This window comes from Indicator indicator, chromosome 2 (genome assembly GCF_027791375.1).
Source record: "Indicator indicator isolate 239-I01 chromosome 2, UM_Iind_1.1, whole genome shotgun sequence".
Taxonomy (NCBI): Eukaryota; Metazoa; Chordata; class Aves; order Piciformes; family Indicatoridae; genus Indicator; species Indicator indicator.
In genome coordinates this window covers 39512759-39536520 of record NC_072011.1, presented here as the reverse complement: position 1 = coordinate 39536520, position 23762 = coordinate 39512759, and the positions used below count along the sequence as shown (strand labels likewise).

At 37.8% G+C, this 23762-nt stretch overlaps 1 protein-coding gene across 1 annotated transcript in view; it reads left to right on the top strand.

Moving 5' to 3' along the window:
* HEATR5B (HEAT repeat containing 5B) overlaps positions 1-23762 on the top strand; it is a 58078-nt gene that overhangs the window by 29157 nt on the left and 5159 nt on the right. Inside the window, exons 23-33 of the mRNA XM_054399220.1 lie at positions 2138-2389; positions 4080-4261; positions 5204-5272; positions 7207-7386; positions 8662-8899; positions 9575-9835; positions 10795-10922; positions 11098-11242; positions 16669-16938; positions 19144-19368; positions 21813-21964. Coding sequence (XP_054255195.1) covers positions 2138-2389; positions 4080-4261; positions 5204-5272; positions 7207-7386; positions 8662-8899; positions 9575-9835; positions 10795-10922; positions 11098-11242; positions 16669-16938; positions 19144-19368; positions 21813-21964 — 2102 coding nt within the window. The remainder of the gene's footprint in view (positions 1-2137; positions 2390-4079; positions 4262-5203; positions 5273-7206; positions 7387-8661; positions 8900-9574; positions 9836-10794; positions 10923-11097; positions 11243-16668; positions 16939-19143; positions 19369-21812; positions 21965-23762) is intronic.

Below are 23762 nucleotides of genomic sequence, written 5' to 3'. Positions count from 1 at the left end.
TTGTATATAGAGTTTTGATTATAGTGCATTAAAACTTCATTAGCAAGAGGAAAAGATCAATGTTATGTTAAGTTTTAGAAAGCTGCCTGCTGTAAAGTAGAATTTCTAGTGGAGAAGGAGTGAGATCATTACTGTGACACTGCAGTATCCATAGTGAAAGCAGGCAGGTTGTTTTAGCCTGAGCTAAGATCAGAGTGTAAAAGACTGTAGAGAAAGAAGCATGCTTGTACATGCTCTCAGCTTGCTTTTTTGAGGTTTTGTGAGTTACTGATGTAATGGTGGGTTACCATGGTGATGAAACCTTTGCTTGTTTTTCAGCTTGGCTGAGTTGTTTGCACAGATCTTGTCCTCTGAGACCTTAGTCCTGTTTTACAGTTGGTACGGTGGTTTCGTTTATACTTGTTTATTGGCATTCTATGAGTTCATCGTGAAGCTCTTTCTTAATGTTGCCAGCTTTAAATTTACTGATGAATGATGTTATTAAAGATTTCCTTATGCAGTGTTGCTACCATATACTTACCCAGTGAGGAAGACCTCATTTCCTGAGTTTGAAGTTGGCATGTTCTTTTCTTATTTCATGTCATGGAATCATCGAATGGCGTGGGTTGGAAGGGACTTCAAAGATCATCTGGTTCCAACTCCCCAGCCATGGGCAGGGACACTGGACCAGGTTGCTCAAGGCCTCATCCAACCTGGCTTTGAACACCTCCATGACTTCCCTGGGCAACCCATTACAGTGCCTCACAACCCTTACTATGAAGTATTTCTTTCTAATATCTAGTCTAAATCTGTCCTCCTCAAGTTTAAAGCCATTCCATCTTGCCCTATCACAACAAGCCCTTGTAAAAACAGTCCCTTCCTGGCTTTTGTGTGCACGCCTTTCAAGTACTAGAAGGCTGCTATAAGGTCTCCCTAGTGCCTTCTCTTCTCCAGGCTGAACAGCCCCAATTCTCACAGCTTATATCCACCAGGGAGGTGCTTCAGCCCTCTGATCATCTTTGTGGCCCTCTTATGGACTGGCTCCAGCAGTTTGATGCCCTTGTTACGCTGGGGGCACCAGAACTGGGTGCAGTACTGCAAGTGGGGCCTCAACAGAGCAGAGGGGCAGAATCATCTCCCTTGTCCTGCTGGTCACACTTCTTTTGATGCAGCCCAGGATATGGTTGGCCTCTGTCTGTGAGCACACATTGCTGGCTTATTTTGAGTTTTTCATCAGCTGACACCTTCAAGTCAATCTTCTCGAGACTGCTTTCAGGCCACTCCTTGCCCAGCCTATATTTGTGCTTGGGATTGCCCCAACTCAGGTGTAGGATCTTGAACTTTGCCTTGTTTACCTTCATGAGGTTGGCTTGGGTCCACTTCTGAAGCCTGTCCCAAGTCCCTCTGGATGGCATCCATTCCCTCCATCACATAAATTGCCAGAGTAATTTCCGTCGGTATTTTGGCATTTTGCTAATTTACACCTTGTCTTTGTGGTTTTATGTTCTCATTTCTAAATAGTAGAAATGTAAATCATGTTTGGTGAGTTGGTTTTTGTTCCTGTTTAGATTTTGGCTGTTGTTGTTGTTGTTTTTTCAATGTCATCCCTGAAGTAGTTGTATTTTCTGAAGTCTCACAGCCACACTTAGAGAAAACAGTGTTTTGAATGTTAAGCAACATTTGTGGGAGCTATAAACTGCCTACTTGGCTACATGTCTGGCCCATGGCATGGAACTTTGTACTTTTGCTTCAGTTTAACATGCATGGTATCTTTTACTTGAAACAGGGGTTGAATAGTTCAAAGTCAAACTGATTGATTGATTTTCAGTCTGGTAATCACATTGCCCTGTTTACTGGCAATTTAATAAGTCAGTTTTCAAAGCTGGGAAGTTTAGATAAGGGATTCAGCTATAGTTGGTATCTGTGGATAATTAACAATTGCAGGCATTTATTTGGTATCATGTAGGGCAAGTAAAGGGTAATATAGCCCAGATTAGAGGTGGAAAACATTTCTTTTACTTATATTCCTCTGCCTTTTGACATTTTTTAAAAGTTATTTCAGCAGAAGAATCCGAGCGTAAGGAAAGGCCTGAATATGTCCTTAGCTCTCTTCTGAGGATTGTTAACGCTGGGGTTTTTTAATTGTTCTCTGTTGTAGACATGAGCACTGCTGCTCCCTTGGGAGGAGGTAAAGATGAGGAATTAGAGAAGAAGGATGAGATGGATGATGATACAATGTTTACCACCCTGGGTGAAGAGGATAAATCCAAGCCTTCTGTAGCACCTCGTTGGGCAACTCGTGTATTTGCAGCGGACTGCCTGTGCCGAGTTATCATGCTGTGTGAGAATGCCAACAAGGCACACTTTGATCTGGCACTGGCTCGTTCAGCCAGACTTAAAAATCCCAAAAGTAATTACAGAATGTGCATGTTTTGGGTTTAACTTTTATTTAATATATTTTTAATGTAAAATATTTGTTTGTTTTAGGCACCTTAAGACAGCTTAAGATTGGACAACCAAGGAAAAAAATGCAAGCCATTATCCTTTCATTCAAATAGTTAAAACCAAAAAAAGTGGCCAGCAAAAGTCAATAAAACTATAGTTGTATAACCACTGTAGTTACCATACCATGAATGCAAAGAATGAGGTTTGTTGGAGAATATAAATTGACAGACTGATCTGCTTAGAAAAAGCCCTCCCTATATTTGCAGACCTTTTATGCAGTCTGAAGTAGAAGCAGTAAATGTCTAGCTAAGGATGAGCTAGCAACACTTTCTGAGTTCAATGTGATCACAGCAATAAATTAAGCTTCAGAGATTTTACTATACAGACTGAAGAGATGCTAGGCTAGAAAAGAGAGATTCAGACAAGTAATAATTATTATGGCATTGGTTGTAGAGAGAGGGATGTGTGAGAGACTTACCCTAAGAAATTAACTCAGCGGCTTGATTCTTTTGGTATCCATGAGTGGTGAATATTAGTTGCGAAGATATTTGTATGAGTTAGAGGATCAAAATGGAGAGGTCAGAGATAACATAGTAAAGAAACATTTTACTAGCAGATAATGGAAGGTTTTTCTTTGAAGACCAAGAGTAAAGAGTTTTGGAGAAGTTTGTTTTGAGATGGCATTTTATTATAGAGAAAATAATTATGTAACTGCTGCTTATAGGATCCTGCAGAGGGTTGTGTGTAATAGTCCTGAGAATTTACATCTCTGAATTTATTTAAAGTGAACTTGATATGTTTGATATCATTGTAAAAAAAAAAAAAGAAAAAAACCTGCAAAATTTTCAGAAAATTTAAATTTCACTAAGATCTGTGCTAGTCTGAAAAAGTGACTTCATAGTTTTAAAGTAATTTCCAATCTTTCTTGACTGATAGCCTCTGAAAAGTTTCACCTGCAAAATACTTGTTTTATCTTGAGCCTTGAAAGTATGTGAGGCTTTCACGATTTGTGGATTTTGGTACTCACCCTAGATATTACATTTTAAAATAACGTGTTTTTGTATTAGTCTAGTGATTTCAAATTGAAAGTAAGACAAGTAAGAAAATTAATAAATAGAGAATAATAATATTTTCAGAAATGTTATGTATTTAATTTTTTTTCCTGCATGTTGTCTGCTGCTTGCTTACAGTGTTAGATGTAGCTTTTGATGAGGTTTTCCTTTACCAGCAGGGGTCACTGTAAGCATAGGGCTCGAACAGGAATTGCTTTGAAGATTTCCTGTAGATTTGTGGGGGTCACCAAAATTAAGTTTACTAAATGTTCTAATCTCTTCTGAGCTACTCAGCCACATGTACATACTCTATTGAATGCAATTTTGGTACATGGTACATTGTTTTGGTACATTTTCTTTCAAAACTTTCCTTAATTTTTAAGATTGTTTTAGGAATAAAAGTCCTTGGTGTCATTTTAAGCGGTAGGGGGTAGGGGAAGAGGAGCACATTACATTCTTTCTGCCTTCTTCCATACTCTAAATGTGGACTTTTGAAAAATCATAGATGACATTTGTACACATTTGTGAGGAAAAGACTACAAGTAATATGTCATGTTAACTGTCTTTTAGGTTATTAAATAGTTCTTTCTGTTTTATTCTAAGATGACTTCTTGGTACTCCATCTCTCTGACCTTATTCGAATGGCATTCATGGCTGCGACTGACCACAGCAACCAGTTACGAATGGCTGGTCTTCAAGCTCTTGAAGATATTATCAGGAAATTTGCATTGGTTCCTGAGCCAGAGTTTCCAGGCCATGTGATACTGGAGCAGTATCAGGCTAATGTGAGACTTCCTTTATAAGGAAATTGTGTATTTATGCCGATGTGCCAGTATTAGCTTTGAGAACATTTCGTAGCTTTAAATGATCCATGAAGAGATTTTTGCATGTGAAAATGTACTGTATTTACCTCTTCAAAAATTTTTTTTGCATCTCTTCCTATTTATGGTTATTTAGTAAAAAGTCAGTAGTTATTGATTCTTGAAAGCCAAATATTACAAGCTACATTTAACTTTTAGCAAGAGCAGCAATTTATTTGTAGAATTGGGAGTTGAAAAGTAATGCTTATTCAGCTCCACGTTGAACCTAAAAATCTGTTTTCTTGGGAATTAATGAATATACACCTTTTTAAATGAAAACAACAAAAGTATAGGAATGGGAAATGGGCAATTGAAGACTTATTTTGGAGTATTGCTGTATTTTGTTGCATAGTTAAAAGCCTTCACATCTTTTTGACGTCACTGTCTCTTCAGGATATCTGAAAATAATTGCAAAGGCAGGCTTTCATCCTTTCCACTTCCTGTCTTTTTATTCTTCTGTAGTGCTATAACCACTGCTTCTGTCTCTTTGACTCGGTTTCTTTTGTTTCAGAAAAATACTGCCTTACAACAATTGCCTAAAAGGCTTTTCTGTCAGTATTTGTCATTCAAGGAACTTAATACAAATCCAGCCATTAACATCAAAAAGTCACTGGCTTCTTGAGCCTTAGCTTAAGTTGCATCTATAATACCTTAATGGTTAAAAGGATACTCAAGATACTCATTAACAGAAAGAAGATAATGCCGCATATTTGACAAAGGTAGTTTGGGGTGTAACTAGAATGCCAAAATTGGCAATCTTTTCTTGCTTGTTCTGTATATTTGCTGAAGCCTTAAACAAGGTGAGATGAGGAATGTTACATCACTACTGTTTTAGTTGGATTTTAAAGTTTTTCTTCCTATCCACAGGTTGGAGCTGCTCTGAGGCCAGCTTTTTCCCAAGATACGCCGTCTGATATAACTGCAAAGGCCTGCCAGGTACAGGGGGAACTGTTCAGATAGTATAAACCAAACTGATTTTCCTTCTCTTTGGAAGAGAAGTAGTAGCAGGTAGCTGGAAAATTTGGTAAACGTGATGTTTTTGCAGCATCTTTTGATTCTTCTAGTAATGTATTTTTTTTCCTCAAAAGTGCTTTTGGGAAGCTACATCACAAAAATATTTAGCCTTTCTGAAATCAATTGTCTTCATGTCAATTCTGCATTTGTTGCTGAAAGGGAATAAAAAAGTGATAAAAGAACAAACTCCTTGAGTAATGAGACCTTATTTACCTTTTAAACACTTAATTTCCTTTCAGATTTAGCTTTAGTTTCCTTCTTTAGATCGTGATCATTTTCATTACAGTCATAGTAGCACCCTCTCAGTGAAAATTCAGTTATAGATTTGTGTGTATGTTGTTTCTTGTGTGAGATCTTGTGCTACTGTACTTTAAATTAGCTCTCGTCAAGATAGCTGTAGTAGTATCTGGTATGTGGGTAAATGCTGTAGTTTAAAGCAACAGTTTACTTAGCTATGCAAACAACAGTTTTAAAAGTATAACTTGATGTGATTTTTGTAGTCGTAATTTCCAGCAAAACTTGGAAGGATAGGTAAAATATGGCACGATTTTACATCTATATATGGGAAAGAATATGTTCATCTTACCTTACAGAACATTTCTGTGCATTTAAAGATAGATGAAGGGGCAGTTTGTGTGAAAACAATATGTAACATTCCTTGTAACTTGTCAAAATCTTCCCTGTTCAACCAGTTTCAAAGTGGATGTCTGCACTTACAGGATCAAATGGTTGGAGATGAGGTTTGGATATTTAATTTTGCACACGCTATGTGGACAGAGATGAGCTGCACTGAATAGGTTTGATGTTGTTAAAGTTTTATGTGATAACTGAAACAGCTGTTGACTTGCCCAGCAGTGGGAGTGAAGCTGGTATTACTCCTACTTTGTGACAGATTTTCAGCACTCATGTCCTGTGCAGCTTCAGGACACTTTTTGTGTTTACTTTAAATATGCTTATGATTCCAGATCATGAGAGACACATTCCCAAAGGCTTTCATGGAACTGGTTCACTGAAAGAGAAATAAACAAATTGGAGGCAGGAAGTCTGTAAAACCTGAACTGTCTGAGCTCTGTGGGAATTTTTCTGGATTTTATCAAAACATCTTTTCTAAAATAATTTGCCCCTGTGGAAGAGTACCTGCACCAGAACTCTTCTTACTGCCTGTTTTATGCCTGGGTGTGAATGTGTTTCAGTGCCAATGTATAGCACGAGACTGGAGCAGCCTGTTTGTATTTTGAGTACCTGTTTGGGTCCATTTAATTCCAGTGTGAAGTGGGGAGTCTGTCCACCATGTCTCATACTTACTGTTCTAGACCTAGAACTGTTGGTTCCAGATCAGAGCCTAGTTGTTTAAAGATTTTTATTTCTCTCATTTCTAGGTGTTTCTTGACATTAATGATCTTCAAAGATTTTCATTAGTATGGAACCTTAATAAATAATTTGAGAAGTGTAGGCTTTTACCGATTGCTGTCCAATATTTTCTTCATGGTGAATGCAGTGACCTGAACAATTTGACCATATACTTAGGAACAGACTAAAAAAAAGTATTGCATATTTATGGAGGATTAAAAAAATATTTTCCTTATATTTATTAAGTTCCATTGTAATACGCATTGCAAATACAGGCTTTGCAAGCACTTACCTGTGCAATTCTGTTACTATGATTGGGAAGAAATGGAAAACCTCAATTTTTTTTATATTAAGCAGGAAGACAACTGCAGAGTTTTTTGTGGTGGTCTTTCAGCTTTTTGTTTTCTTACAGGTTATTTTCTCTTTTTTCTTTTTTTTTCTCTTATGAGGTTATTTTTTGTACTTTTTTTTGCTAGTTTAGAAATGTTTTAAACTTTGTTGTCTAGGTGTGTAGCGCTTGGATAGGAAGTGGAGTTGTAAGTGACCTGAATGATCTCCGACGAGTTCACAACCTTCTTGTCTCTTCCCTGGATAAAGTACAAGCAGGAAAGGGATCTTCTAGCCAGCTTTATCGAGAGAGTGCAACTACTATGGAAAAACTTGCAGTTCTGAAGGCATGGGCTGAGGTAAACATTAACCTTACGTCTTTAAATGTTTGAAAAGATTTTGCAGTGTAATAGCAGGCTCACATCTTACTGGCTGTGAGTACAAAGCCTTGCACCTGCCATCCTTCTTGCCTATTGCAGTTCCACTCTGGGGATGTTTTCATCTCTATATCTTTCTGCTATTTTGTTGATCCATATTTACAGTGAGGTTTAATTATACTTTGTTTTATTGCACTTTCCTGTATTTAAGTATACACTCATACTCTGTGAAATTTTGGGTTTCCTCCCATCTTACTGCACTTAAACTTCAAAAAAAAAAAAAAACCAAACAAAACACAAACAAAAAAACCCCACAACCTTAAAGTATATTCTGGTAAAGTATTGCAGTTAATGAACTAGGAATTTGTCAGAGTGCTAATAATAAATTAAAGGTTTAATGTAGATATTGTTGGGGAATGGCTAGAATACCAAAAATCTTCAGCTATTTACAAAACACAGAGTTAGCACTACTTACTTTGCCTTGCTTCCTGAAATATAATATTACATACTATAGAGCTCTATGTATAATTACAGAAATTGTATTTTGGTTTCTTTTAGTGTAGTACTTAATTTAATGAAAAAACAAAACAAAATGGAAAATACTTTTCTTGGAAGTTAACTTTTGAAATTACAAAGGGAAGTATTAACATTTCTGCTGCATAAGGTTAATCACCCCGTATTGTAATTTTTGGGTTTGATATGGAGCATCTTTTGTGTGAAATAATTTATTTCTATTCTCTTCTCTAAAAATGCTTATTTTTACTGTATTTGTGTGATGGTTCTGCTTATCCCCATATTTATCTAGGTTTTGAAATTATTTTTATCTTCTCATAGCATCTATCAAACATAAATATTCTTATATTTGTTACACGTTTAAAGCCATTTTCATGTCTTTATGATGATTCATCTTCTCCCAAAAAGTGACAGTTAATCTATCTAGTACCTCTTCTTGTAGGTCAAAGAAATCTTTTCAATAAGGATATATTGAGACAATAAAATAAGTTATTTAAGTAAGTATGTGTACAGCAGCAATAACTGATACTTATTAAGGAAAAGAAGTGCCATTTATACCTCTAAACGTTATATGCTGGTAGGAAATAAAGAAAAAATATTTAAATAAAACATAATTTTTGCAAATCTCTTCTTTCTTGTCATTTTCTGGTGTATGTAATCTGTCACTCTCACATGGGAAAGACTGCTGTTTTTATTTTTAGGATCTCTCTCAGCAAGTACTTTTCATATCTCTTTTTCTTCTAGGTGTATGTTGTTGCTATGAAAATTAAGAAAGAAGCAGAGACCAAACCAAAGCATGTTTTAAAGAGTACAGAAGAGGAGGAGGAGGATTTTGGTACTGTAGATGAGTTGCCACCAGACAGTTTGATAACACTTGTACAGCCTGAACTGCCTGCACTTAGCCGTCTCTGGTTAGCTGCACTGAAAGATTATGCTCTTTTAACTTTACCAGCTGAATTTGCTACCCAGCTTCCACCAGATGGTAAGCACTGGAATTTCTTTTTGTGTTGCTGTGAAAACCAGAAAGAAACTTTGAGTTGAGATGTACTGGTTTTCAGCATTATTTTATAAATTCTTTGGCAAGCATGTTTTTTTTTTTTAATGCAAGTCACCAGTTTTTGCAAGTCACCAGTTTTTACCTATGTGTAATAGAAATGCATGTTTAAAGTTTGTGTGTGCTTTTTTTCCCCCTGCAGTCTGCAACGAAGATATTCTTGATCTGAATCATAAACATCATTAAAACCATGACTTTATAGAATTAAGAATACTTTTACACCTCTAATACTTTGATATGCAAGAAAATGTTTACTATGAGAAAAACAGCCCTTGAGATTGGAGCTCGTGCTGGTTTATATTTTACTTAGTTAAGGATGAATGTTCTGTATGAAAAATGCTGCAAGACCTAACTTTGCATGCCTTCCTTGCTCTCTGCTTATTGTTCCATTGTGGCCATTGCACTTTCTTATATGAGGTGCTAACGTTGGTCCTTCTCAAGGAGAGTGGGAATGCACTGCCACTAACAAGGACTACATCTGAATACATACATGATGAAACATACCCAGAGTGTGTTCGACAATAAACTAATAAATTTAGAGTATGTGCTTTTTGTCCATTATTTGCAAAGAATGTCAGAACTTTTGCTTTGCTAATTTTGCAGGGGGAGCATTTTACACTCCAGAAACAATTGATACAGCTAGACTGCATTACCGAAACTCCTGGGCTCCCATACTACATGCAGTGTCACTTTGGCTAAACAGTACAGGATTTAATACTTCAGAGTCAACAGAAGAGAGTGCTGCAGCAATGCCCAGTTCACAGAAACGTGCTACAGCCATTATGTTAAACCAGACACCTGAAACTCCGCCTACTACTAAATCTTTGCCAGAGATCAACAGAGATCGAATGCACTTAATTTTGGGTAAGAGTTACAAATTTAGAGTTCAGTAGCAGCACGTTTGTGGTACAAAATGGTATAGGAATATGAAAAGATACTTTGCTTGAAATCTAGGAAGTATAAAATGTCTGGGTAGTAGTGTTTTGAAATAGCCTTTTCTCATCTCAGTAGCTCTCTGCTGACTGTGTTCTTTTATAGTTTTGATAGAAACTTTGTCAGTGTGGTTGTACTATCTTTTTATAGACAAGTTGTATATCTAGTTTATTTATGTAATTGAATAAAATGAGTAAACTGTAATATAATTCAGATGGTAGAAAATGTTATGCTTCAAAGACATAAAAGCTATTAGGTTAACTGAAATGCATACTCTCATAAAAACGCACTTGAGTAGAGACAGATATTTGACAAGTCACATGGACTAACTCTTGCATCAGTTTTTCATCTGTTAGTAGCATTCACTATTTCCCTTTATGGCTACCTAACAGCTTTAAGAGGTGGATGTGATCATTTATTTTGAGGAATGCCAACAGTTTGCTGAGATATACAGATACTTAAAATGAGAATTAAGTGCTGTATGTGTAAAGTAAATATGGCATAACTGTTGAGGTTTAATTTCATCTCAGCAGTCTTTACGTTTAAAAGAGTTCCATAAAATAAAACTAGGATTACAGCTAGAAGGATTCAAAAGTCTGACTTAGAAATATTCAGAGCAGAGTGTGTATTTCCATTGAGTAATCTAAGTTGCTTACTGTCAATCTCTTATTTTTCCTGCCAAACTGTGGGCAAGACATGATTCAAAAGACAAAGCACATACTGTTCTGCTGTTTTGAATACATTAATTCTCTTTTCTTTTAAAGGAAGAAGAATTGATAGAAATATGCATTTCTTAAGTTGTTAAGAACCTGCTATATTTATAAAGACATTTTAAAAAGAAAACTTGCTTTTGTGATGTGAACATTCTTTCCAATTTCTACTCTTTTCAGGTGTTAGTATACAATTTCTGTGTTCCCCACGACCTGAAGAGCCTGTTGAGCATGTTACATCTTGTTTACAGGCACTTCATACTTTACTGGATTCCCCTTGTGCCAGGATCCATATTGCAGAGGATCAGGTACTTTATGAGCATGTTGAAACAATTGGCTTTTTCTAGGTCTTGGTCTTTCATCTATGGTGGTTACAAAAGGTGTGGTTATTTTTGTGTGAGAAAAGTATTTGCTCATCATAAGCAAGTGACATAACTGTTAAGTCTTAGCTAATTATTTTTATATGTATTTTGTTTACTGTAGCTCCTTGGTGTTGAACTCTTGAGTGTGCTTCACAGACTCCTCCTGACCTGGGATCCTCCTTCAGTCCAGCTACTGGTTACAGGAGTTGTCCAGCAGATAGTAAGAGCAGCTCAAGATTATTTGCAGGAAAAAAGGAATGCCCTAAGTAAGATTTTGAAAACATGACTTGCTTTGCAGAGTAAATAAGCAACAAGTTTTCATACTGGGAACGGAACTCAAATACATTAGAGCATGATTACACGGAGGAGGAAAATGCTTTGTATTCCACAGATACTTTGATGTATTCATAATCTTACTTGCTGATTTCTTAACTCTTGTAAGATGTAATTTTTCTTTCTTTGATCATTTTCTTCAATATGAGTGATGAAAATTGTGCCCAGCATACCACTTAAGGTGTTACTAATACCTTTCTCAGTTTCATTAATGTTTCTGTGTTCACTGCTTCCTTAGCACTTCATTTATCTTTTTTCTGAAGTTTAATGGGTCAATGTGTAATGTAGGGTCTTGTAGCATGTCCTGGCACAACTGGCATTCATGAGGTGAGTGAACTGCCACTGCAAACAGAGTGAAAAGTTGCCTGCCAAGGAGATCTTGTCAGAAAGCGGAGCATGCTTGCATCTGGGTTCTTACTTCACTGGCGTTCAGGGTGTGTCAGCAACTGGGAGCTCTGGGAACAGGGTGTGCAAACAGCAGCAAGGCAGTTAGCATGGAAAGGCATGCTTGTGCAGCCCTGAAGTGCTGCTCAAGACTGTACAAGACTGCAGAGTCATCACAATGATGGCAGTGACATGCATCAAGACACGGTCTGCTGACTGAGGAATAATCACCTCTGACATATCAGAGGTCTAATGATCTGGCTTGAAGTTCAGATAAAAGTCCTCATGTGACTGTCCTCCAGGTGCCTGTCTATGCAGTCAGGGCTCAAGGTGACATGGTCTCATCTGTGAGATGTGAAGGTAAGCAGACTGTGAGTGTCAGGAAAATGGAAGAATTATATGTTATTCATAGAGGTCCTGTAAGCGCGGGAGCCCAAGCAACGTCTGTTACAGAGGGAGGGAGAACCATAGGCTGTGCTGGCATACATCCCTGGAGGATGAGACTTGCATGAAGGTGGAGGCTGCAAGGTTGTGGCTTCAAGTAACAAAAAGCTTTATCTCCATAATCCTATTGGAGAACACAATAAGAGATCTAGCAAGAGAAGAGGAACAAGTTGCCAGGATGGTAAGTATCTGGGGCAGCCATCTCTTTGACAGGTCAGAACTGACAGCACTAAGAGGAAGTGAAGGGTGGTACCAGTCAGGAACTCTATTCTTGTTTGCCACAAACTACTGAATAAAGAAGAGGAAGTGGGTGAAGCCATGATAAATCAACTGGAAGAAGCCTTTCAATCACAAGCTATGGGAGTCTCATGAAAGACTTCGACTACCTGGACACGTGCTGGAAGGGCAGCACTGTAGAATGCCAACAATCTAAAGCTTTCAGAAGAGAGGCATGGGTTTTTTCAGTCTGGATGCTGGACAGTCCAAGTATGAGAGATGCTCAGTGGATCTGCTCCTCACTACATAATACAGAAGAAACGGTTAGAAAGGTTAATGATAACTGTGACTCTAGCAACCATAAGATAGTGGAGTTCATGATGTTGAAGGAAATGAAGACAACAAATAATAGAGGAAAAGCTTTGGCATGATTTAGCAGACTTGGGTTTGTGCAGGGGGCTTGCAGATGAGATTGTGGGGCAAGGTTCCCAGAAGGGCAAAGGAAAGAGAGATGCGTCATCCTCAGTGACAAAAAATACCTCATCCAAAAGTGCAGGATGCCAAATGTGTGGTAGAAGGTTGACTTGGCTGAATGGGAACTTCTGACTGAGCTCAAGGTCTAGGGACCTGGGGGTTCTAACTGACAAGCAGCTGAATATGAGCAAGCAGTGTGCCCAGATGGCCAAGAAAGCCAATGGCATCCTGGCTTGTATCAGAAATGCTGTGTCCAGTAGGTGTAGAAAGGTCATTGCCCTCTTGTACCCAGCATTGGTGAGGCCACACCTTGAGTATTGTGTTGAGTTTTGGGTATCTCAGTACAAGAGAGATATCAAGGTGCTGAAGCACAGGGGAAGGCAACGAAGCTGGTGAAGTGCCTGGTGCTGGGGCTGTTTGGTTTGAAAAAGAGGAGGCTGAGGAGTTGCTGTCTGCAACTACCTGAAAGGACATTGTGGAAAGGTTGTTGCTGGTCTGTTCTCACAGGTAATTAGCAAAAGAACAAGAGGGAATGGCTTCAAGCTGCAACAGGATAGGTTTAGACTGGATATTAGGAAGAATTTTTTTCACAGAAGGAATGGTCAGGCATTAGAATGAGCTGTCTAGGGAGATGGTTGAGTCACCAACCTTGAATGTGTTTAAAGGTCATTTAGATATGGTGCTTGAGGATATGGTTTAGGGATGAACTTTGTTAGAGTAGGGTTCTCGGTTGGACTTGATCCCAAGAGTCTTTTCCAACCTGAATGTTTCTGTGATTCTGTGAAATGTGACAAGGAAGTGTATGGATTATGGAAGTTGGGACAAACTGCCCAAGAAGACTACTGAAGACATCTGTTCAGGTATGGAGGAGTTGAATTAGGAAAGCCATGATTTGGCTGAAGGTGAGACTGGTGATGAATGTCAAGTGTAACAAGAAGGGCTTTTGTAAATATGTTGCCAACAAAAAAAGAAGACCAAGGAAATTTGGACTGGCTGCTGGTCCAAACGAAACACATGGGGGAAAAACTGAGGCACTATTATCCTTTTTTATTTGTCCTCCTGTATCTCTGTTTAGTGTGCAAGTTTAGGGGAGAGAATTGCTACCTACAGTAGACAAGCATCTGGCTAGGGACTGCTTAGGTAAAAGCTGGACATACCCTGGGACCAGGTGAATGCATCTGAGGGTGCTGGCTAAGGATGCTGCAGTCAGCTTTGAAAAGCTGTGATGCTCAAAGAAGCTTTCCAATGAATGGCGAAACATAGATGTTATGTCTAACTTCAAATAAGTAGAACACCAAAGTAGGTTTTGGGATACTGTGTGCCAGTAAGCCTAGTGTGTGTTGAAAGGTTTTGGAGTCATTCCCTTGGAAACCACTTGTGAGTACATGAAGTAGAAGAACATGATTTGAAATAGTGAGTGCAGACTTACTGAAAACAAATAATGCCTAATCATCTTCTGTGATGAAATAACTGGCTTTGGATCTAAGGGAGTGGTGGTTATTGTTTATTTTGACTTTTGCAAGGCTTTTGACCTATTATCCTGTAGTATCATTGTCAAATTGAAAAGATGTGGACTGGAAAGTAAGAGAATAACTGTCTGGACTGCTGTGCTTGAATGGAGTTTGACAATTCAAATCTCATTGGCAGCTGGTTGCAACTGATGTTCCTTAGCCTTAGGTATTGGGTTTGCCGTTAACAACCTGGATGAGACCACAGAATGCACCCTCAGCAAACTTGTAGGTGATACCAAATTGTGCGCTGGAGGGCAGCGTTGCCTCTCAGGGGAGTCTTGGGCTGCAGGACTGAGAACCTCCTGAAGTTCAGCAAAGACAAATGCTAACTCCTGCATTTGGAGTGGAATAATCCACATTGGTACAGGTTGGGGCACTGACAGACTGGACAGCAGATCTGCCAGATTATGAGTTGAATGTGAATTGGTGGTTCGCCTGTGCAATGCTGAAGACTGTTATTAGGCTGTGCTAGAAAACCATGACCAGTAGATTAAGGGATATGATTGTCCTTTCAGCTTGAGCTTGTACCGTTGCATTTGGATCAGTGTCTAGTTTTCTTCACCCCTCCTCCTCATTTTTTATAAGAGAGATGTTGACAAACTGAAGTCCAGTGGAGGGCCACTAACATTCTTAGGGAGGTGAAGTATGTAACATGAGGAGAGGCTGAGATAGCTGAACTTGTTTAGTCTGCAGAAGAGATGGTTAATATGGGATAGAACACAATCCCTCTTCTTAACGGGGATTTAGAGGAGTCTGGATTGGTTTTCTCTTTGAAAGATATATGATGGAAGGACAAGAGGCAATGGAGATAAATTACAGCAATGGAGATCTGAATGGGATGCACAGGAATAAAAGTCCTCACTGTGGGAGAGGTGAAGCAGTAGAACAAGTAGCCAGGGATGTTGTGGTACCTATGTGCTTAAAGATATTCCAAGCTGAAGCAGCTCTCAGTAGCACGCTCCAGCTTTTAAGTTGGCCCTGTTTTGAACAGGAGATTGAACTTCTGACTTATGGAACTCTCTTACAACCTAACCTTTTATGAGCTTCTCTTAAATTGATATACCTAAATCCTCTTCCTCTATTGAATTTTACGGAGCTTTATTAAAATTGATTCTTTCTTCTTTTACCTCTGCTTTTTCTAGTATGATATTCTAGCTTCTGTTGTTTTGCTTCAGGCTTTTCAGTAACACATTCCATCAGTTTAGTTCTACTTTATGTAAGAATATCCTTGATAAGGTTATTAGCATTAATCTGAAACTACTTTCTGAGATGCTTTTAGTAACCCCTTCCTTTTAACAGAGCATCTCTCTGTTCAATCATCCCTTTACTGTTTTTTCTTTTAAAATCTCCCATTGGATATACAGTTTGCATCTGTGCTGAATAAATTAGCTTCCATGTGGCAACCAAACCTAATGCTTGGTTAGGTTAGGTGTGCCATGTTTTCTTTTGCCTGAAAGAAGTAATGTGAAACCCAAAGAATTTTCTCTTACTGAGGAAAATTACCATCTTTAGTCTGGCATAATATACTGGTGAGAGAAAAACTCAACTGTTAGCTTTTGCCTGTTTTCCACATAAAAACAGAGAGAGAGGATTTTGGTGGAATGTGAGGAACCAGCACAGCTGAAAATGCAAGCTCTGTTCCTTCGTATGAATTAATAGAATTGTTTACTGTGGGCTCAGTAAGTTGCATTTTTCAAATCAGTGAGTGTGATAACACTAGCAATCATTTAAATTCAGAGGCGCTCCATAGGGGTAGTTCACGCCAGCTTTGACTTACTGAATCTGTTGCTGTTTAATGGGAGAAGGAAAGACTGCAGCTGGCCAAGCTGCCATTCAAAAGAGAAATGTTTTGAACTGAATGCACTGAAATCATGGACTTGGACATAGAATCCTACAATGTTTTTCTGTTCTCTTATTTCATAATCGATTTTGGCTGAAATAAAATTTTGTCAGGTGGAACATTTAATTAATAGCCATTAAATAAATTTTTTAAAGTGCCATGCCTATTTATTTGGCATTGCTATTAATTCTACACATGGTTTTAAAAGAAGCAATGTAATTGATGCATTTCTGTTTTGTGTAAGCATTATTTCTTTAATTTCTGGTTCTGGATGGACTTTTTAGTAAGCTTTGTTGAATTCACAATATTTGTAAAACATTTTAAACGGCTTTAATTCTGACTGGAGCATTTAGTTTGACATGAGCCACGTTTGTCTTATCTTACTGTGAAACAACATTTTCTTTATTTTTAAGGGTGTTTTTAGAGTGATTCATATAATCTTCAGGACCTTTCTTAACTGTCTTCTGAGACATTTCTTTTCTTTTTTCAGATGAAGATGATAGTGAGGAAAAGGAAAACCCTCTTGCTTTAGGAGAGGGAGGTGAGAGTGGTGGTCTTGTGCCTGGAAAATCTCTGGTCTTTGCAGCCATGGAGTTGCTCATGTTTATCCTAGTACGGCACATGCCCCATCTGAGTTCCAAAGTGTCAGATTCTCCAAGTCATGTTGCTGCCAAATCCCACCTTCCTGAGGAAAGTGCTCCTCTTGTGGCTGCCACTGTTACTATCCTGTCTGACCTACCTTCTCTGTGTTCTGCAGCAGGTAAGGTATTGTAACAAAATACATATGAGTGTTTACTGTAGATGAAACATAGTGACCATGTGATGCTAAAAGCAAACTGTAAGTGCATTCTTATGAGATACTTTAAGGGCCATCTATTGAAAAGTATATTTAGGTTCGAAAATAAATTAGGAAATTAGGCTTTTCCAATGAGCAATGTAAAGGAAATTACTTCATTTTAAATTTGCTTTTGGTGCAGCAGGTGTGCTGAAAAAATGAGCCCTGTGTCACTATGATTTTATTATTGTTTTTTTTCCTTTTATGAAAACGTTTTGGCCAATTTTAATCATACTGTAAACGAACATAGACATCTCAGAGATAATTAAATTCCTGAGAAGTTCATGAAATGCAGCAGGTGGGTGAAAAGAGAATCCTACTGATTTTACTTGGTCAACCGCTGGATGTCAGTCATCCCAAATGTGACTCTAAACTAAATGGAGCTTCTTCTGTCCAGGGAGACTGTCACAAAGAATATGTGTAAACTAGGGTAATTGAACAGCATGGAGTTCAGGGGTAAAGGACATGATTGCTTTGAGTTGTGCTGTTCAGAGAACAAACTGTTTTAAGAGTTGACTCATGGATATTTGGGAAGTTTCACACATTGATACAAATAAGACATTTTAGAGACTGGTCCTTTAATGAGATGCAGACTGGTCCCTTAATGAGATGCATGGTAAATAACATTTGGATGGTCATGCTCAGAACACAACATGGGGTGTCTTCAAACAGACAATTTGTGTTTTACAGGTCTTTACAAAAATACTAGATTTTTGAACTGGAGTCCTGCACTGTTGTTAATTGAGTTATTTTTCCTTTTGGGGGTTGGCAGAAAAAGTGCCATTTCTGTGTTAACCGCTCCCAGCATTTGGCAAGTGGACAGTGAAAGTGGCTCATAAGCTGTTGTTAGTCTGCAGGGACTTGTGTTGGTTGAGCATTTGGATCTAAGAGAATCTGAACAAAGAGAATTCATTGCTTTTCGTGATTGAGTGGGTTCTTTATATTTCCTCCTCTTTCTTTAGAATGAGCGTTTTGCAGTTTGCATTGGACAAGATTCTGGGTAATCTGATCTGGAGGAGTTGCTTTGAAAAGAGTTGGACTAGATGAGCTCCAGCAGACCCTTTCAGTCATAATTATTCTACTTAGTGTATTTATCCTCACAGCATTTCCAGAAATAGAAAAATGGTAGTGTTTGTGTTTCCACAGACGTGGGAACATGAGGCAAAGAAAAGATACAGAAAGAGACTTGACTAGCTGAAGTGAGTTGTAGGTTGATATTACACACCTAAACCCAACAGCACCCTTCTTTCAGTCCTACAGATTCATAATGGCTACATATATTACAGAAATTCCTTCTAATAAAGCTCCCCTGCATCAGAAGTTGGGTTAGGTGTTACCTGACCAATATTCTTCAGTATGTCTAACTTGCACCTGCAGGATTGGCTGCACAAAACATGTGCATGTTAAGTGTGCAAACCAAATCACAGAATGGTAGGGACCTCTGAAGATGATCGAGTCCAAGCCCCCTGCCAGACCAGAATCACCTAAAGCAGATCACATAGGAACATGACCAGGTGGGCCTTGAAAGTCTCCAGAGATGGAGACTCCACTACTTCTCTGGTCTATATAGGTAGACAATTCCTTTGGAGTAGGAATGCAGTAGTAGGATCATTTAATCTCTTTTATAGAATAGCCAGATACATCCTGGGCAAAAGCTGTAGCTAAGACACCCAGACAACTTCCTCTGCTTCTGGGGCTTTTATCACACACTGACTTCCTTGGAAAATGCCATCGCTTTGTTTGTAGACCTGTTTCCAGACCTGTTTATAGGATCCTGTGTGCAGACACTGTTTTAGGAGAAGGGAGGTCTTGTGCCTGTATGTGTTCGATGTGATATATATCATGTATCACACACTATGGAGGGAAGAATTTTAATAGCTGAGTCGTCATTCTTGAATCGACATCAACATTTTAAGTGTTGGCTTGCATGACTTGTGTTACAATACACTTCAGTTAGTATTGAAAAATTGATTTGGTGATAAAGTATTGAACAGCACACATCACTTGTGAATTGCAGTTTATCTTGGTGTCTCCTTTGTGTCCTAGTCACATGTATCTATACTGGGAAAGCTAAAGACGTTATCTACCTGACTTGTTGGAATTAACTTCTGATTTTTGTTTTCTTTTAAGGCTGCATGACAATCTTACCCACTATCCTATTTCTGATTACAAGAGTATTGAAAGAAACAGCAGTAAAATCTGCAGATAATCAGGTCCCTCCTCCAGTCAGTGCAGCTCTTCAAGGGATAAAAACTATTGTTACTCTTCCAACAGTCAAGACTGATGAAACTCAGAAACAATGGACAGGTCTTATCCGCAGTACTTTGGCATCTATCTTGGAATACTCACAACCTGGTAAGTGGTTTCCCAGTGCAGGAATGTTAAAGAGAACTGCTGTAATGAAAAGGCAAGTATTGTATCTGCCTATAATTTAATAGGCTTCATGTCTGAGGATTGGGGATTAAAAGTAGGGATGAATTGCTTGTAAAATGAAAATAAGAGGAAGACCTCCATTGCACAGAGCATAATTTATCTGTTACTTAAAAGGTCGTGTTGAAGACAAGCACAGAATTGTATTTGGGAACGCTCAGGAGTTCCCATTCCAGATACCCTGGTTTGCCTCTTTGACAATACTGACCATAGCCTCCTGTTTGAAATTTTGCCTTTTGGAACTTACCTTTCATCCCTTGTTCTCTCAGGTCCTTAAGTAGCTTTTTTTTCTGTACTAGTTCAGACTTTCCTCTTCCATTTTGAATCCCATTACGACAAAATTACTTAATGTTTTAGATTTTCCTCAGGCTGACCTTACCAGTCTTCATAATTTCAGCTTGTGACTTGTTTGTGGAACTTGGAGGTCTACCTTCTAATACTGATTGGTCTTTCTGTCATTTGCTGAATGTCTCACAAGTAAAATGTAAAGAAGTTCCAAGTTGAATTCACATTACTTTCTGGACTGTGCCTCGATTTCCATGATGGCTATCAACTCTAGGCATGTTGGCAAGGCCTGAGCAAACTATTATTTCCACCCCTCCTTTCCTCTTTCCACAGAATACCTGCCAGCTTAAAGGAAGGAAACTTCAGTTGCCAAACCTGTGTTGTAGGGGAACTGATCTATTTCTGAAACTGTAGTTGTTTGGTGTTGTACATGGACTAGACACCTTGAATTAAACGTCAAGAAAAATGACATTCAGTCTATCTTTTAAGTATTTGCTCGCACAATTCATAAAGTCTTAATGACAATGAATGCTAAAGTGAAGGCAGCAGGGGTAATTATGGCAAGGGTCTTGCTGAAATGTAGGATATTTACAACGTTGTTACAAGCTCTCAAAGGTGAGAAAAAAATCCTGCTCTTGCAAAAAAGATAATATTACCCAGAAGCAGGACATCTACTGTGTCTCTTTAGAGAGTTGTGGGGTACTTCTCCTGCTTCACACTCATACTTTGCATTGCCCTTTGAAAGGCAAAAAAAAAATATGTACAGTCTCAGCTGCTTAGTTAGTAAAAGCAAGAGACAAAAATTTTTCATTTGCATAATGGTAGTTCAGCCAAAAAACATCCTATTACATCCCCAAAGAGCCATTTATAAAGACTAAAGAGTGGCTTGAATGGAGTTACTCATGTGAGAGATAGGGAGTAAGTAGGCAATTGCAAATGACCCTGAAAATGTCTGAAGGGGAAGGATCCATAGATTTGTGTTAACCAAGTCAAACTTCTGATTTGTGACATCAGCTTTTGTCTTTCAGCTTTTTGTTACTGTAGAGATTTCTCAGTCCCTCTTTGCAGAAATATTACTGGATTTAGGCTTTTTTTTTTTCCAGACTTCAGAAATCTTTCTCTGTTCCTTGCAAAGAGTGTATGTTTTCCTTTTCCAGTTTTCTGCAGAGTGGCTCATATCACACACACAAGAACCTAAGTAGTGTCTGCTGCGTACGGTTTCAAGTTGCATAATTGAATAAAATGTGAACAATTTCAAAATATAAAAAATTAGTCACTTAAAATGCTTGGATTAGTTTGGGTTTTTTGTTTTGAAGTGAGGTTGTACATCATAGCTAAGCAAATTGAGGGACATCTGTGAAGGGCAATCATGCTGGTCTTCCTTTTGCTAACTATTTATCTGGTATTTCTATGTGCCTCTCATAGGAGAGGAGCACCAATCTGGCCAGCAAAACCAGCAGAATAGTACCATATATGTTATAATAATTCTATTTAATGATTTTTTTTCCTGTTGATGTAACTTCATGAATGAGATGTGTGAAGATAAAAGATGTGCAAGATAAAAAAAGGATGACAATGGCAAATACAGATTATTTGAAAAGCTGGAAAAGTTAAAAGTAGGACTGTTCTTATTGGTAACAGAGAACTGTCAGACCAGCTAGTCTGTTATGTGGAGCCTTATGTTAAATAAAACCTGTTGCCTTGCTGGATATCAGCTTCTTAGCTGTATCAGGTGAAGAGAATAACAAAAAAACCAGTGAAGTATATTTTTAATGGGGAAAGGGCTTAGTTCTTTTTTCTCTCCATTTACATATTGAAAATAAAAATAAGAGTAAGTGGGTGTTTTTCCCCTGATAGTTAAGTTTCAGAAAGTTTGACTTTCCTATTAGAATAGAGATGCTCAGCATTTTGTTGGTCATAGTCAATAATGATAAAATGATTCTGTAACAAGTAGATGTGTATTTGTATGCAGCTGCAAATAATTTCAGGTACATTTTATTTCCTCTGTGTTCACTGGCATTTACTAAGTAAATTCTAACTCCTTTTTGGAGTAAGCTAACAGCATGTTTAATTTTGTTTTTCAGAAGCCTCTAAGCCTATTCTTGATGAAGTAAGCATACTCACAGCTATTGCTCTCTTCCTTTGGTCAGCAAGCACTGAAATAATTGGAGTACAGTCTTTACAAAATGGATGTATGAACAGATTTAAAAGTGCATTAAATTCCTGTGATCCTTGGGTAAGATCATGGTATAGGAATGTGAATGACATATAGCTGAGAAAAACTAATCGTGATATATTTACCATATTTTCAGAATGTTTTCTGATGCATTTACTTCAGGGATGGGTACTGCTTGTCAAAATAATTAGAATTTTCAACAGTGCATTATACAAAACCTTAAGTGAACAAAATAACCTGAACTAAGTGTTTTTAGATAATGTGTATTCATGGCCTTGTGCCAGGTTCTTGACTTGCATTTTTTTAAGAGGAAAAAATATTTGATGAATGAAATTTTAGAAAATTAAAAGATTGGTTACCTGAGAATGGTGACATTTCTACAGTAAATGATGATCTTTTATAGTACAAACTGAAACGCTTTTTCTGTAGATAAAATTACTGGACACATTTCTGATTAATTTTACATTTGTTTGTGCAAAACTTCTGCTTATTTTAAATGTTCATACTAAACTCTGTTTGAGGGCAAAAAAAAAGTAATTTTGTGGTCATGAACAGAACATCTACAGATTGTGAGTCATCTGTCTCCAGACTGCACTTTTGGCCTTTGGTTTGTCTTTATAAATTATCTTTCAAATGTTTTCTTTCACAGGGAACTGAAAAGTTTTAGACTTTTTTTCAGGCAGGCTAACACATTGGATAGTTAAGCTTAATTGTTCCAACCACATATAGAGTGGTTTGTTTGAGAGGGTATGAAAGTCTGCAGGTGGGAGCTAACACAAAAGTAGGATTTCCACAAGTGAGCATTGCAAAGACTCCTGAGAAGAAAAACATGTAAAATTGCTAATGCGTTTAGGGTCTCAGTGAGGCATTTAAAATCTTGTTTAGATTGATAATTCTTCTCTGCAGCGAGGTTGGTGTTTTGCAGCACGGACATAAAATTCACTTGGCTCTCAACTCTCACTTTGATGGAAAGTGACTTAGAAGTTTAGTGTGTGAATGGAAATGGCAGTTGTATTAAGCAGAAACCTTTATGTCATACTCTCTCTGAGCTCTGTATAAACACATGAACAGTGAGAGAAGTACATCTTGGCTCATCATCCTGCTGGAAAGCTGTTAGCAAGATAGAACTTACTATTTTTGTAATTCAGAGAATGCTTTGACAGCAGACAGATTGTGTCCGTGCTTTTTGCTGAGGCGCATAATATATACTCTGTAATATTAATTTTGTGTTTGTTCTAGTTTTTTAAATATGCACCACTTATTCTTTGGGTCAGTAACTACACAACTGTTCGTAATGAAAGCATTATTTGGATTGTACTAAAAGCATTGAAGAGATTGTAGGGGGGGGAAAACCCTCTTCTAAAGAAGTAGTGCTGCCTCATAAGAAGTACAGAAGTATTTTTGAAACTATTACCATCTGCAAAAGTCTGAAAGATTAGATATCATGTATAGTAGTAACTTGAAGACTGCTGAGCTCAGTTTCATTTTTCCCCAAGGGAACTCAGTCCTTATGGTTAAATTTTCCATGAACGTGCCTTACATGCTTTGACAAAGCACTGATTTTTACCTCACAGGAGTTTTTGTAGACTTCTGTGAATGCAGAAAAGTCAAATTTTTTTTTTTTATTAAATAGATGGAATAAAGTAAGATTGTATGAAAATCTTCTGTCAGATGCAGTCATAAAACTTACTTGAACTATACATGCATGTTAAAAAAGAGAGTTTCACTACTTATTTTGACAGCTAATATTAACAACTCCTAAGGATTAAAGTTTAAAGAATGTAGACAGAAAGGGAAAGATAATTATTTGGAGTCGTATGGAGAGATGGAGTAATTTGTTGAAATAGGTCAAAGGCGA